The sequence below is a fragment of the Parambassis ranga genome, chromosome 13 (assembly GCF_900634625.1).
Source record: "Parambassis ranga chromosome 13, fParRan2.1, whole genome shotgun sequence".
NCBI classification, from domain to species: Eukaryota; Metazoa; Chordata; class Actinopteri; family Ambassidae; genus Parambassis; species Parambassis ranga.
Window position 1 is genome coordinate 5,414,568 of NC_041033.1, and position 14,075 is coordinate 5,428,642.

General features: G+C 43.5%; 1 protein-coding gene across 4 annotated transcripts in view; it reads left to right on the top strand.

Moving 5' to 3' along the window:
* The window catches only part of numbl (NUMB like endocytic adaptor protein), a 45,382-nt gene that overhangs the window by 27,835 nt on the left and 3,472 nt on the right, over positions 1-14,075 (top strand). For 2 of the 4 annotated variants that reach the window (XM_028420403.1, XM_028420402.1), the window contains exons 2-8: positions 3,724-3,874; positions 6,626-6,700; positions 8,055-8,129; positions 9,938-10,078; positions 11,137-11,344; positions 11,464-11,733; positions 13,882-14,067. In XM_028420403.1, coding sequence (XP_028276204.1) covers positions 3,749-3,874; positions 6,626-6,700; positions 8,055-8,129; positions 9,938-10,078; positions 11,137-11,344; positions 11,464-11,733; positions 13,882-14,067 — 1,081 coding nt within the window. In that variant the 5' untranslated portion in view covers positions 3,724-3,748. Of the gene's footprint in view, positions 1-2,844; positions 2,964-3,723; positions 3,875-6,625; positions 6,701-8,054; positions 8,130-9,937; positions 10,079-11,136; positions 11,345-11,463; positions 11,734-13,881; positions 14,068-14,075 lie in introns of those variants that run through there. The other 2 variants (XM_028420400.1, XM_028420401.1) reach the window with 2 other exon arrangements.

A 14,075-nucleotide genomic window follows, 5' to 3' on the forward strand; every position in this document is an offset into this window, starting at 1 on the left:
CAGGGAGAAGTCATTGTGAAATGACAGAGGAGGACCTTTGTGTGTAATGTGGTTAGAGTACATGTTTAGGTTTTATTATTGAGTGAGGACTCCTCTGTGTTGATTTCTACTTTCTAAATCCGAAATTGATGCAAACGTTATATTATTCTGTATTTTAACAAAGCAAAATAAGTTGTTAACACTGTGTTGCTGGATGTTTTTCTGTTTATTCTCCACTGCTATGACTTTAGATTTACTCTGAGTCACATTCACAGTGTGAACGTTGGCAAAACACAGCAGCTTCTCAGTTGTACAGTCAAAATGACAACTTGAATTCGGCTGAGTAGAGAGGGAGAAACAGGAAGAGGTGCAGTGTGGTCAGCTCAGTGATGACTAAGCTAAGACAATCCTCTGTTGACACACACACACACACATTCATACACACACTTGCTGTCCAGCGGGAGATGTGTCCAGCGGACAGCAAGTGAGAAACAAGGAGCGGACAGAGCGGACAGCGGACAGTGTCCGCTCCTTGTTTCTCCGGAGCTTCATAGACATATGGCTTACCGTAATGCGAGGTGGCTGCGACTCATACAGTGTGTTAGCAGTGTGTGTGTGACATCACTCCCTCTCACCCATACTCCTCCTCCTCCCTGCCGTCCCCCTCCTTGTACGAGGTGTGTTTTGTGAGCATCTGGTGGAGAAGACGTGTGAGGGAGGAGCGTGTTTCATTTTGCCAAAATCTCTGAGCCGCTGTGGAACACAGAACATCTGGAACAGGGAGGGATGTAATGTGTGTGTGAAAGAGAGGCAGAGTGCCAAAGATATCAATCAGACATCTGGCAAGCACAGGACACAGCTGGACACACATGCAGTCTTAACGCAGATTATATGGAGTCAATACAGAGGTGACACAAATGTATGAATGACATTTGAACATTCTTAACACTTATGCTATGTACTGTATATACAGGCTAATACACACACACACACTGTTAATAACATTCTTCCCAACCATAACAAATTAAAATACCAACTTAACAAGCTGGATAAAAATGTACATTTCTTTTCACCGCATTTTATTAGTCTGTCTGCGTAGGAAAACTTTCACACCAAATCCGTCTATGTGAAAGTCATTTCCTCACATTCACATCAGCAGAACTGCTGACTTCAAGCTCCAGGCTCATTTTATTTTGCATCTGTCGTTGCATCCTTTGGATAAGTATGGAGCAAAGAGGAGCTTTGAAGTGTAAACACCTTCGAAAAAGAAAAGCAGGGAGGAGCCGGGTCGGAAGCAGCTATGAGGGGAGGTCAGCTCGGGTGAACAAATTTGAATGTCTACGACATAACATCATATGAGTACAAGTCGTCCCTCTTGCCACGCACTCTGCAACAATACATTCCAGATGGCTGCAGCTAAAACGCTGGATGGGGAGCAACTATGTGTTTTTTGGCACCAGGCCTCTTATTTGTGTAGTCTACACTTGAAGTGCTTATGAGTTTTGCGTGGGTTTATGACGACAGAGGGAGTTCATTGCTGTCCTTGATTTATGGATTTATTTTGATGCTTTGCATCCTCGCCTGCCAGCCAGCCCACCCCCTCTGTCTGTCTCGTTTTGTCCACATGCAGATGGTTCTTGTTGTGCAGGGTGAGGTCACAGCTATGCAAGGCCTTTTGCATGTTGCATGACTCCTAATGTCTCCACCCTGATGTGCTTCTCCATAAAGACGTGTTTACTACCAGATTTCATGCTGTGGTGCTCAGCAAGAGAAGGACGGTGAACTTGTTTTCACCTGTAATTTCAGTGTACCGGTAGTCAGCCATGGGTCATATTTTAACATCCAAATATGGATCTCAGTTGTGTATTGTGTGTAGACAGCTGCTTTTTGTAACTCAGAACAACAAATGAAAGGAATGCTTGAGTGAGTGTCCTTAATTCTGAACATATGCCAGCTTTTTCTTTTCTACTGTAGTTTTTCTCCAAAAGTTTTCATTAGCTTTGTGTTAAATATAAGAATTATGACAAGTGTGTGTCCTGTATCTCCACAGACAGAGGTTGTTGACACTACTCCTCCTAAGTTTAACCCTTTTTGTGAGTGAGTGGATAAGTGGATATATGTAACTGGGGATTATTAGATTTAGATGTTAAAACAATGTGTGTCCTTCTATCTTCAGTTGTTGTCTGCTTTAATACAATGAAAAACTATTATAAAATGGTTTCTACAGTGTGTTGTTTGCACTGTTTTTGTTACATTTTCCAGTTTATGGTTTTTTAATTGTCCCCCAAGTTCACATTATTTAATGTCCTCCTCTGTGCCTGTTCTTTCATTCATCCTCTCCCACTGTCCCAACCCCCCCCCCCCCCCCCCCCCCCACCTCTCTTATGTCCATTACACACCAGTTTGCCTCTACCCCCTCACTGACACACACACACACCTGGTGCATCAGTGCTGGTGCTTGCCAGGTGCCAGTCAATTGGCATTTTGCCTAGAAATTACTGGCAGTCGACGTGTGTGCACGATGAGCTTGCAGAGGGGCTTTGTTTGTGTGTGTGTGTGTGTGTGTGTGTGTGTGTGTGTGTGTGTGTGTGTGTGTGTGTGTGTGTGTGAACCTGATCTTGGCAGAGGATGCATGCCTTACATGCCAGGAATGAGTAAAGCCACTCAAGCTGCTGCATTTGAATCCTCCACATTACACACACGTCTGAGTGTATGTGTCTGAGATACAAAACGCCTTTTTGCACATACTTCCGGCTCAGCAGCTTTTGGCCTTACCAGCAGCATAGCAGTGATTACGAGAAGTGATGTGTCTGTTTGGGTATATATGTCAACTCTGACCTGTGAGCAGCAGAGCAGAGAGGGAAAGGTTCCTCTCAGTGTACAGTTGACTGCTTTTCTAAAGGACGTAACATGTCTCAGTATAAGACCTGTGTGCTTCCACACCCTGTAGAACCTCACATGCCAGCTTATGGATGGACAAGATGGTAAGAATATTGCTAATTAGAGTAAATGCAGAGAGAGACAGGAAGCTCTAATTTTCATCCACACGTATTTCGTTTGTGGTTTTTACTGGTGGGATTCTGAGAGACAGATTTTACAATTTTAAGAGGTTAGCCACACAGGAAGGAGAAATGTTTTTATTGTACTTCTGTGGATTTGACTGGAATGAAAACAGTTATTATTATTTTTAAGCAGGTCATGTTTTGATAGCATCATGTTTCATTATGCTGGGAAATTAGCAGCACTAAACAGGCTAGGAGGATGAATGGTCTAATTAGGCAGTAGACTGCAGTGTGTGAGTGTGTGTGTTTTTGTGCGTGTGCTGCTCCTGATGTTTCTTGGAGGGATGAAAGCGTGCCCTATATGCACTGTGCTCATCAACATTCCACCTGTGTGATTTGCACAGCCTGTCTGTGAATGGAGAATCAATGGAGCATCCTGGTGCGAAGTGTTTGTAGCATTCACTGCTTTGTCGGGGATGATTACTGTATAATGAGCTTGAGCTAATCATTGGAATCCCACTTCACTCCTAATCCTGTATGAAACAATGCCATACATTTTCTGTACAAGTCTCTCAAGTAGCATTGCCTTAAAAAAATGCACTGTTGCGTTTCAACAGATTTTAATAAGTGTTACAAGTCAATTGAGACTAAATGCTATTATGTGTTTTAAAAGGAGTGAGTTGAGTCCTCTTTCCAGGAAGTGCCACACAAACTAATTCAGTGCTATCTTGTGTGTTTGCAGTACCAGGGAGCACGTGACCCCGGAGATGAACAAGCTTCGTCAGAGTCTGAGGAGGAAGAAGCCCACCTATGTGCCAGAGGCCAGCAGACCGCATCAGTGGCAGGCTGACGAGGAGGCAGTACGCAAGGGCAAATGCAACTTTGCTGTTCGGGTTAGTATCTATTTATATTATTTACACCAAAGCTCATGGAAAAAGCTTGTCTCTCTTTCTGTTATGGAAAGGGAGCTTTCTCTCTTATAGAGTTTGTTTTAACTCTGTGGAAGTTAAGCTCTGCTCTGTATATATTACCATGACCTCAACTAAATAAATCACAGGGCCACACACAAGAGGAAATCAGCCTGGTTTTAGGACTAGACCGCAGGCCATTTATCATAACACAAGTCAGGACAGTATAAAGACACTCAACAATAGCAGGTGCACCAGGTCCTCATTTAATCACTTTATCCTTGACCATCATAGAAGAAGAGCAAACACAGAATCTGCTTCTGGACAAGACTACCTAAGGCTCTATTTAAGTTACACATGCCATGTAGGTTTGTTGCACTGAAATATAGCTGAGCTGGCTGTTTCTAGTCTGTATGCTAGGCTAAGCTAATCAAGTAGAAATTTTAGAACGCTTTCTTTAAAATCCAAGAAATCGGATTTAATTTTGTATATGTGAGAAACCCTTATCCCTTATCATGAGGCTGACAGGCAGGCAAAGTATGAGTAAGCCTAAAGTGTTAAAATATGATACTGTGGCTCTTTACAGGAAACATGAGGTGACCATATGCAGACCCATATTTTAGCTCTGTAGCCAAATGCCTCCCATGCAATAAATTTTAAAAAGAAGCATTATTAATAGCCCAATTTACTGATAACCAGCTGCACTCTGAGCAGGTACAATATGCCCTTCTCTGGGAGCTGAAGTGATTTGTTGAAGAGCTTGAGAGACAATGACAGTCAAGAGAGGGAGGACCGACACAGATGTGGTGTTACAGATTACAGAGACCACAGGAAATGACAGGGTGAGGGATGAGGGCACACAGAGGGGACGGAGAGACACTGTGAGATATGAAATGGGAGCGTGAGAGAGATGTAGGTCTAGATAAGTGTGGAGAAAGGAAAGAAAGGCGACAGACAGAAAAGAAAAATACAAGGCAGACGGAGAAGAACAAAGGAGGACGAAGGTGTGAGTGGCAGACAAATGGAAAATGGTCCTGATGGTGATGGCCCACAGAGCTATAGATACTGATGCATAAAAAGAAAGAAACTCTCAAGCCTCTTTGTATGTTTTATCTTCATCTATATATTTTGTCCCGTGGCCAGCGTTTCTTTCTCACATCTCTGCCTCCTTACTGTTTCTAAATGTATTCACAAGTCATACACTATTAATGCTTCTTCAAGAGCTGCTCCACTGTACCATAAGAGCTAAATCAAAGTTTTTAAATGTAGTCCTGAAAGAAAAGAAGACTTTTGTAAAAGCAGAGAGGTGTGCTGAAAAATGTTTGTGCCTCCTCAGCGCAAGTCATCAAGTTTACAAACGGGAAAATAAGTCAAATTCTGGAAGTTATTAGAGGTTATTATGTGGCATTCCTCCTCATTTCTCTATAAACAACAACAAGATATATAGTTTTTTCCCACACCCCTCCATCAGTGAGCATGACTCAGTCTGTGGTGTTGCACAATCTAAAAGAAGAAACACCCCTTGTTTGGCATATTATTGTAGAAGCACTGACATCTATGTGATTCCAGCTGTTTGCCATCACAATAGACTAAATATATGCCAGATGTGATACATTTGAGTACAACCACACTGTTTGATTCATGAAATCTATTGTTAAAGCTTCACTCATGAGGTTGTCGCATCAGATTTAGTCTCATTTATGTGATGCATTATCCTTCAAAATCATCTGTCACGGTCGCACTTCTATCAGCTGTCACTACCTCACAGCAACAGTCAATCAAACAGCCACAGACATCTAAAGCCTCCTGCTGCTTTGAAGTAGAATATACATTTTCACAGGTTATGTAATGTAGACATGGCCAAAACTGTATTATTATATTAGGGAACAGGGACATCGGTGCAACATAATTCAACGCACCTACGTCATAGACTGATATATGATGATCACTTTTTCAGGCTTCTGATTGGCCAGCCTGAGCTTTAGTGTTTAACGTTGTATCCCTGCCTCTTGGCATAATCTTCATAGTGCCTTCAGTTTTTCATTTTCTTTACAGCTGATAGAGACAATTACCTATTGGTAAAAAAAAACTTTGACATTGATTCTCATTCATTTTGAATTATTTATCTTTAATTCATCTAACAATGACATATCAATGATCAGTTGATGAGATGTCATATCAGTTTGTGATGTGCCCAGTCAAGAGACACAACTTTTCCTATCAATTACCAAAAATGTTAAAAAACCCTCCAAACTTGTTCACACATTGCTTACAACAGGTGCCTCAGTTCAGGGATCCAATAATCCTGTCAAAACTCACAGCTCTCCGTACAAGCCCTCTTCCTTTTCCCCACACCAATTGGCTCTCGACTCCAGCAGAGCTATGTCAGCTTTAATTGTGTCCCCATGGGCCCTCCATGCAGCACACAGCAGAGCACTGGAGAGACAACAAAAAGGGATGTGAGGCTAAAAATGACTCTACTCGTCCTTCTATTTCTCTCTTTCTCCTGTCCTCATTTATCAGCACCAACATACAGCCATACATTAACTATGAGTGCTTATTAGCTGTACTTGCCTGTTGAGTTCCATAACCATGATAGCATCTAGTGAGGCTTTGGTAGCTTTTATGTCACTTTGTCTTAATCTTTTGTTTGACATAGTTAAGCTAAACACAATGAAAATCCGTTTTGTTTTGTTTTTATTTATCTCTGAATAATCTGCTTTCTTTTCTCTGCAGTACCTGGGGTTAGTGGAGGTGGAGGAGTCGAGAGGGATGCACGTGTGTGAGGATGCAGTGAAGAAGCTCAAAGTTGTGAGTATCTGAAACATTTCTGCTGCAGACGCAGCTACAAATACACACCAAGGTCCTACAAAATTCACCGTTACTCATTAGACCCAGTCACACAAAGCTTATGCACCAGTGAACCCACACACAAAGACACACACGCACTTTCTCTGCAGGTACTTCTCCTTTCTTGTTATTCCTCTTTAATCACCTTCCCTGGTGGCTCTTAGTCCATATCTGTCTGCTCAACAGACTTTCTATGTGTCAACAACAGAAAAGGATCAAATCTGGGCCAGCACACACACACAAACACACCCTGCCTGCCCTGCTGGGAGGCTGGACTCGGACAGGGAGCGTGTGAACATGGTGACACAGACTAGCCAGTGTCAGACAGCTCACACACACATCGTGGTGTCGCTTTGTTTACAATTTGAACTTTTCTTGAAATAGATGGAATCAACTTGGACTTTTGCAGGATTTGCATTTTCACTTTCAGCTCTAAATCTCATCCCCAAAAAGGAGGCTAACTTTATTTGACAAATGACTCTGCTTCGGCAGACAGAAATCCTGTTAGGACTAACTGAATCACAGCCAGTATAAAGCTCACAGGAGGAACGTATCATGCATTAATTCTCCTCTCTGTTTCCTTTCATTTGTTTCTCTCTTTTGATTCTCCCTGCTGGATACTTCATTCCTCCATCTGTATTAGCCTATTTCTTTGCCTCTCCTCTCGGCAGTTGTGCAAACTAAGAACTTTCTTCCAGACTTTTTCTTTTGATTCCCGACTCCACCTCTTCATTTAGCTTTTCCTTTCTATTCCCTCCATCATTCTCAGCTTCTTCACCTCTATCCTCACTCCTCCTCTCTCCTCGTGTCAATGGGATTATGCAAAAATTGAGGCTCCTTATCTCTTCGCTGTGGGTTTCAAAGCCATTTCCTGCAGTGCTCCAGCTTTCTGGTTCCCTCTTTCACACACACACACACACACTCTTTCATACGAACTCATATGCAGACTCATGTGCAGATGCACACTCACACAAGGCTTTTTTAGCCTGTGTATTTTTAGCATAGCCCATGCTGAGTGTGTTATTAGCGCTGCCTGGTGCCCTCCTCTGGAGAAATGATTCCTCCTGCCAGCTGGCAGCGTTTTTACCTTTTGCCCGCCTCGCCACTTTTAACCCTCCACCACCTCATTTGCTGTGAGGATGTAATCATCACCTTACATAACCAAGGATGGGAATAAAAGTGGCCTTAGATGCTTGCTCATACCCTGGTCGATCACACCTCTGTAATATTTGCAAACATCTGCTGTTATTCGAACATGATTGAAGTCCATGTAAGGCTTAAAATGATTAATTCTCACATGTTTTTGTCTTTCCAGAGTGGGAAGAAGACAATAAAAGCAGTATTGTGGGTTTCTGCCGACGGACTCAGGGTGGTAGATGACAAAACTAAGGTGAGAACACACTGCACATGGTGCCTGTCTCCTTTTACTTTCCTCCCCTCTCTGTCTTTTTATTATATACCTTACAAATCTGTCCTTCCCCACAAACACTTGAATAAATAGCAGCTATCTGGTCAAAAGATGTGCATCCAGCCTGTATGTCTCATATTCATGCATCCTTAACAAAAGTCTTGTTCTGTCCCAGTTTGAGGGCAGCAGAAAGGCCCACCATGCATCTACTTTCTTGCTCCAAGGCTAGTTTGGACAAAAGTGTGTGTGTGTGTGTGTGTGTGTGTGTGCAGTTTCAGAGCAGACATGTGTGATTCATAGCATCTTGCTAAAGGTGCTTAGTGGGGGAGGGAAGATCTAGTAAACATACATGGACTTGAGGAGTGTCTGGCGGCTATAGGGAGGCCTCCCACAGTGAGTGCAGCTAGCTGTGGTTCTATTAAGAACAGGACAGAGTAAAAAGCAGCAAAGAATAAAGCAGACCTCACAGCCCCACAGCCGCTTTATCATGTTTTTTTTGTTTGCAAGGCCACACACACGACATCACCTCTTCCTGTCCCTCAGCTTCTGCTCTCCATTCCCTTTAGTCTCTTTTCTTCCTACTCCTCCACGTCATAGATCTCCATCATTTAGCAAAATCCAACAGGCTCCTTTTTACTCATTTGTGAGCATGGGCGTTAGACTTCATGTTAAACTGGTAGATGCACTTAATCATATCTATTGCATCATAACATAAGGCAACCGATACCTTTGTGAATCAGCCATTCGTGATTCTTAAGTAACGCCCACTTGGCTGTCCGTCGTGTTTCCCACTGTCAGTGTACAGAAAAAATGAATCACATACAGCTCTGCAGTCTAAGCAGCATCATTATAAAGAAAGGCTTTTCCTCCAGATCAATGACTGAGTCACTGTTTTTCCTATCAGTGATACACTAAGAACCTGAGTCACACAAACACACAAATACATACAGTAATGCGTGTTTATACTAACAGAGTAGCTTATACAAGTCAGGAAGAAACCCGTACTCACACAAACACACTCTGGATTCTGCTCAGCCTTACACTTCGGTACCAGCATCCCCCTTCATTCACTAATTGGCCCACACTGAATGGACTGTTATTCTTCCACCTCTTTCTCCTCACATCCCTCCTTCCTTTCTACTCCTTTCCCTGTCCTCCCTCTTCCTCTCTCCTCATCCTCCCCTCTCTTTGTTTTCGCCAACACTGAAAGAGAGGAAGGAAGTGTGCGGATGAGTGTGTGGACCCTCTTTCTCTTTGTTGCTTTTCTTCTCCCTCTCGCCTCCAGTTTTTTCTTCTCTTTCTGTTTTCGGTGAGTCAAAGAGGTGAGCCCGGGGCCCCTTAATGTACACAGAGAAAGTTGGGGGCCCCCTCTCAGCTACTTCTATTGTGGCTATAGACACTGCTGCTCAGCTGAATAACCCTTTTATAGAAGGTAGGGGCAAGTAGTGGAAACATCCCAAAGATTAAAAGAGGGCTCAGTGTCATTAGCCTGTAGTCATTTTCTCCTCTGTCATCAGAGGTGAGGATGGGGGGTGTGAGCGGGGGAGTCATGGATTGAGGTTGGAAGCTGTGTGTTGAGTATCAGATCAGTCTGTGATCAGCTAATGTTCCCACTACTGAGGCCTTATTTCCTGTTTGTCATTAGTTAGGCGGCAGTCAGAGACAAAATCGTGTTAGATGTGATTTGATGCAATCCACCTGCTGGAACAATTCGATTGGCTGTGATGTACTGTGAGTCAAATCTGATTCTCCTCTTAATCGGTCTCATTTCTCCCATCTGCCTCTCTCAGGACCTCATAGTGGACCAGACCATAGAGAAGGTTTCCTTCTGTGCTCCTGATCGTAACTATGACAAAGCCTTCTCCTACATCTGCAGAGATGGGACTACCAGACGGTGGATGTGCCACTGCTTTATGGCTCTGAAAGACTCGGTGAGGAAACTGTTGACCTTTCACGTAGCCTCAAAAGCCTTTTCCACTAGCTTCAGGAAATGTCTGCAAAAGAAAGAACTTCTGGGACAAACTGGTAATTGGTTAGCAGACAAAAAACTACAGCCGTAACAGCTTAAGGGGTAAAAACATCAATGTGCTAAGAGTCCATGTTTATATTCAATGTCTCCTATGGACTCCATACTCCTATGGAGTATGGAGTCAGATGCTTTACCCACAATGATGATGGGGCTTGTGGAAAATGGCATTTTGTTGGATAAAGGTTGGATAAGTAAGACAAGTAATGTTGTTTTTAGACATGTAGAGCAGCATCCTTGATACACTTTGAGCAGGTTTCCAATGTACACAAACATTTAATTTGTAATTATCTTCAGCGGTTAAACACAGGCATACTGTGCAAACTCATGCACATATGACCAGAGCATGAATGTGACACCAATGTCTCATAGTACAGTTGTAGCCACTTGAATGAACTCCCGCTCCTCTTCTCTTCATCAGACTCACACAGTGACGAGCAGGTTATAATTTAGAGACAGCTGCGATAGAGTCAGTGCTGTCAGGGTGCATTGTGGCTCCAACCCCGCAGCAGTTTCATCAGCTTAGACTATGAGTTGGATTAATAATGTGTACGAGAGAGAATGCAACACAGACCTGCGGGATTAGGAGAGGGGATTAGACAGGAGCCTGTGGAGTTATCTGCCCATCACTGTCTGTCTCTATTTCCACTGCACACCATCCGTATCTTTATCTGCTCATCTTAAACTCTTCAACTGCCTCTTATAACTGTCATGGCTGCCTTTGTAAAAAGTAGACAGGCCAGCAGGGTACCAGGGATTAGGTGGGAATGAAGGAGGATTAATTGCAGAACGCACTTTGGAATTAGTGGTAGTCAGAGACATGGGTGTGAACGTCTGGTGATATTTGACAAAATGATTTGAGGTTAAAATTTGCATCATAATCTTAATAAATTATACTCTACATACATGTATGAATGTGCCATGTCATGAGAGTTTTTCAGGATTTATTTATTTTTTAATCAGGGGGAGAGACTGAGCCATGCAGTCGGCTGTGCCTTTGCTGCCTGTCTGGAGAGGAAGCAGCGCAGGGAGAAGGAGTGCGGTGTGACGGCTTCCTTTGATGCCAGTCGTACCTCATTTGTGCGTGAGGGTTCTTTCCGCACCAACTCTTCCTGCAGCCAACAGGGGAGCAGCAGCGAGCGAGATGACAAGCTGCAGGACAAGAAGAAGGGTAGGACACACAGACACATTTGTCTACTCATTAAGTTGGAAATAAGGCTGGTGGTCGGTTTCTCACAGCACAGTTATTAGGACTATGTCTGAAACAATGACCATTTCTACATCTTCCAGACCAGTCCTCTGCCATCCCAGCCCTCCCGCCGGGCACCGCCTCTCCACCCGAGGGTGCGGCATCTCCCATGGAGCGTCCTGAACCTGGCGGGCCTCACGCCATCCCCCGCCGCCACGCGCCTATAGAGCAGCTGGTGCGTCAGGGCTCGTTCCGGGGATTTCCAGCTCTCAGCCAGAAGAACTCTCCCTTCAAAAGGCAGCTGTCGCTCCGCCTTAATGACCTGCCATCCACGCTGCAACGCAAGACCGACTTCCAGGCCAAGAACCCTGGTGAGTTGAAAAGTTAGATTCACAAATAAGGAACACCTGCTGACCCTCTGACCTGTAAGGGCCCAGGAATGGAATCTGGGCGTGGGGCAACAGATAAGCAGGAGATTATCGACTGAATTTGTCGATTTTTGCAATGTAAAGCAAAAGCAAACCTAAAATGAGTCATCAGTAGCACTTTTTCACAGTCAGTAGTCAATTATCTCTTCATTCAGATATCTAAAACAACAAAAAGAAATTAAAAGCACACCTCAGTTATACAGCTTGATAACAACTTTGTAACATGATTCACATTAGTTGTGTCTCCAGAGGTGATTGATCTACATTTAATTTGCAGATATTTAAAAAAAAACACGTCTAAAATGATACAGCATCTGATACAAAAAAAGGATTTGATCTTACAAACTGAGTTTTTTTTTATTATTCCAAAGAATGCTGCTTCTACATGCAAACAGAAAATGCTCATTGTGACTCTGGGTTCCAGCTGTGTCACGGTTGTTTGCTGGAGCATTATTACATTTTTCCATTTGGCTTCAGTGTGCCATCGCTGACCCTCATCAGAAGGGGTCTGGTAATCATATTACCAAATAAACCTGCAGGGATGCATTTATATTCATGTTTTCATAAGAGACTAAGTGTAATTCTTCTGTTTAGTCCTGACGTTTGCCTTATGTGTTAGTTATGTGAAGGACTGTAAGCTGCTGCTCATCTAACTGGGAGTTCCCTGCTCTTTTTTTCTGAGGACAATTAATAAAAACTGACTTAACCCCGACAGGTTGATGTATGCGGACATATAAAGAAACACACTGGCACTGGCACACCCACTCTGTGTGGTGCCACAGAATCAGTAGCGGGGCTGATTATAGTCATTAGCAGAGATGAGAGAGGGTTGCTGCTATGACTGGAATACTAAACCACAACATTCAACACACCATTTCTTATATGCTTTGATTTCAGTCTCTCATTCACCACTGATGGTTAGCAGATCCATCCAGCGGTGGTTGATCCCATCAGTTTGAATATACACAGCGTACACAGTGCTCGCTCTCTCTCTGTCTGTCTCCCTCTCTCTCTCACACACACACACACAGATGCACTAAATGCTAGCAGCCAATTCCTTTTGCCTCCCCACTCCCTTGTGACTTTCTGAACAATGTGTGTATTGATCTGTGTGGTCTATCAGCTGTCCTGATTAGCCTTCAGCAAGGCTTCTACCTGCCCTTAAACCTGCCACTGCACTGCACACACACACACCGTGCAGACACACATGCAAGTGCTTCAAGCGCCCCTGAACTCTGTGAGAACTCTGTTGATGGAAAAAAAGAGAGGCATCACAGAGCAAAGCAGGGACAAATCTTTAATGGAAGACCTTACACATGCCTCCAGTGCCCTCTGCACCCTCCACTGTAATTCAAAGCCCATAGCCATACAATGCACACAGTTGAGAGGGATATACATGTGTTAGAGGAATGGACTCGAATGGCACACCAGTAGCTTTTGCTTGTATTCATCTGCATGTGCATACTATAAATCTTCAGTGTGAAAGAATTGACAAAACCAGAAGGACAAAGAAAGATAAGGATGCTGAGGAGAGAAAGAAATGTGATTACCCTGAGGTCTCTGAGGTTGTGAAGACAGCGACCAGGAGAAAATGAACGGGGAATTAGATATTACATCTATTTATATCAGCGGTCTGTGCAGAAAGGTTTAAAGCTGCAGTGCAAACCAGAGTCAGACAGTAACATTATCCCTCACTGCTCAGATCACTTACAGCTGGATTAAAAACATGGTTAAACAAAGTCACATTCCTGAAACATGGGACGTTATGCCACAATTATGCTGCATCCCTGTGATTTAGTTGAAACTTGTCTGTAGCGAGTATGTCCTGATTATCACAAGGCATCATTTGTGTTTCTGTTTTTTCGGTTGTTTGCGGGTCAATAGCATCCAGTATCAAAGTATTCATCTGCTCCAGTTTCTCTGCTTTTGATGCAAACTGGGTCTATTACACAACTGAATAAATGTTGCTTTTCTCCCTCTCTGTCTCTGTTTGTTTGTCCTTCTGCTTTAATCCTCCTCTTGTCCTATCCCCTCTTTTTCCCATTCTTTCTCTCTTCCCTACCTCCCCTCTGTGCATCAATTTCTTGCTAGTACCAGAGATGGACATGGGACTACCGGGTGAGGGAGACAATAGTATAAACGCTCTGTGTAGCCAGATCAACACCTCCTTCACCAATCCGTCAGATGAGCTCTTCTCCAACACTTCTATGTCTGCAAACGGCCCACCGACCAGCACTGTGCCCCCTGCTCTGCCTCCACCACCTGTGCCGATGCAGGGTAAGAAA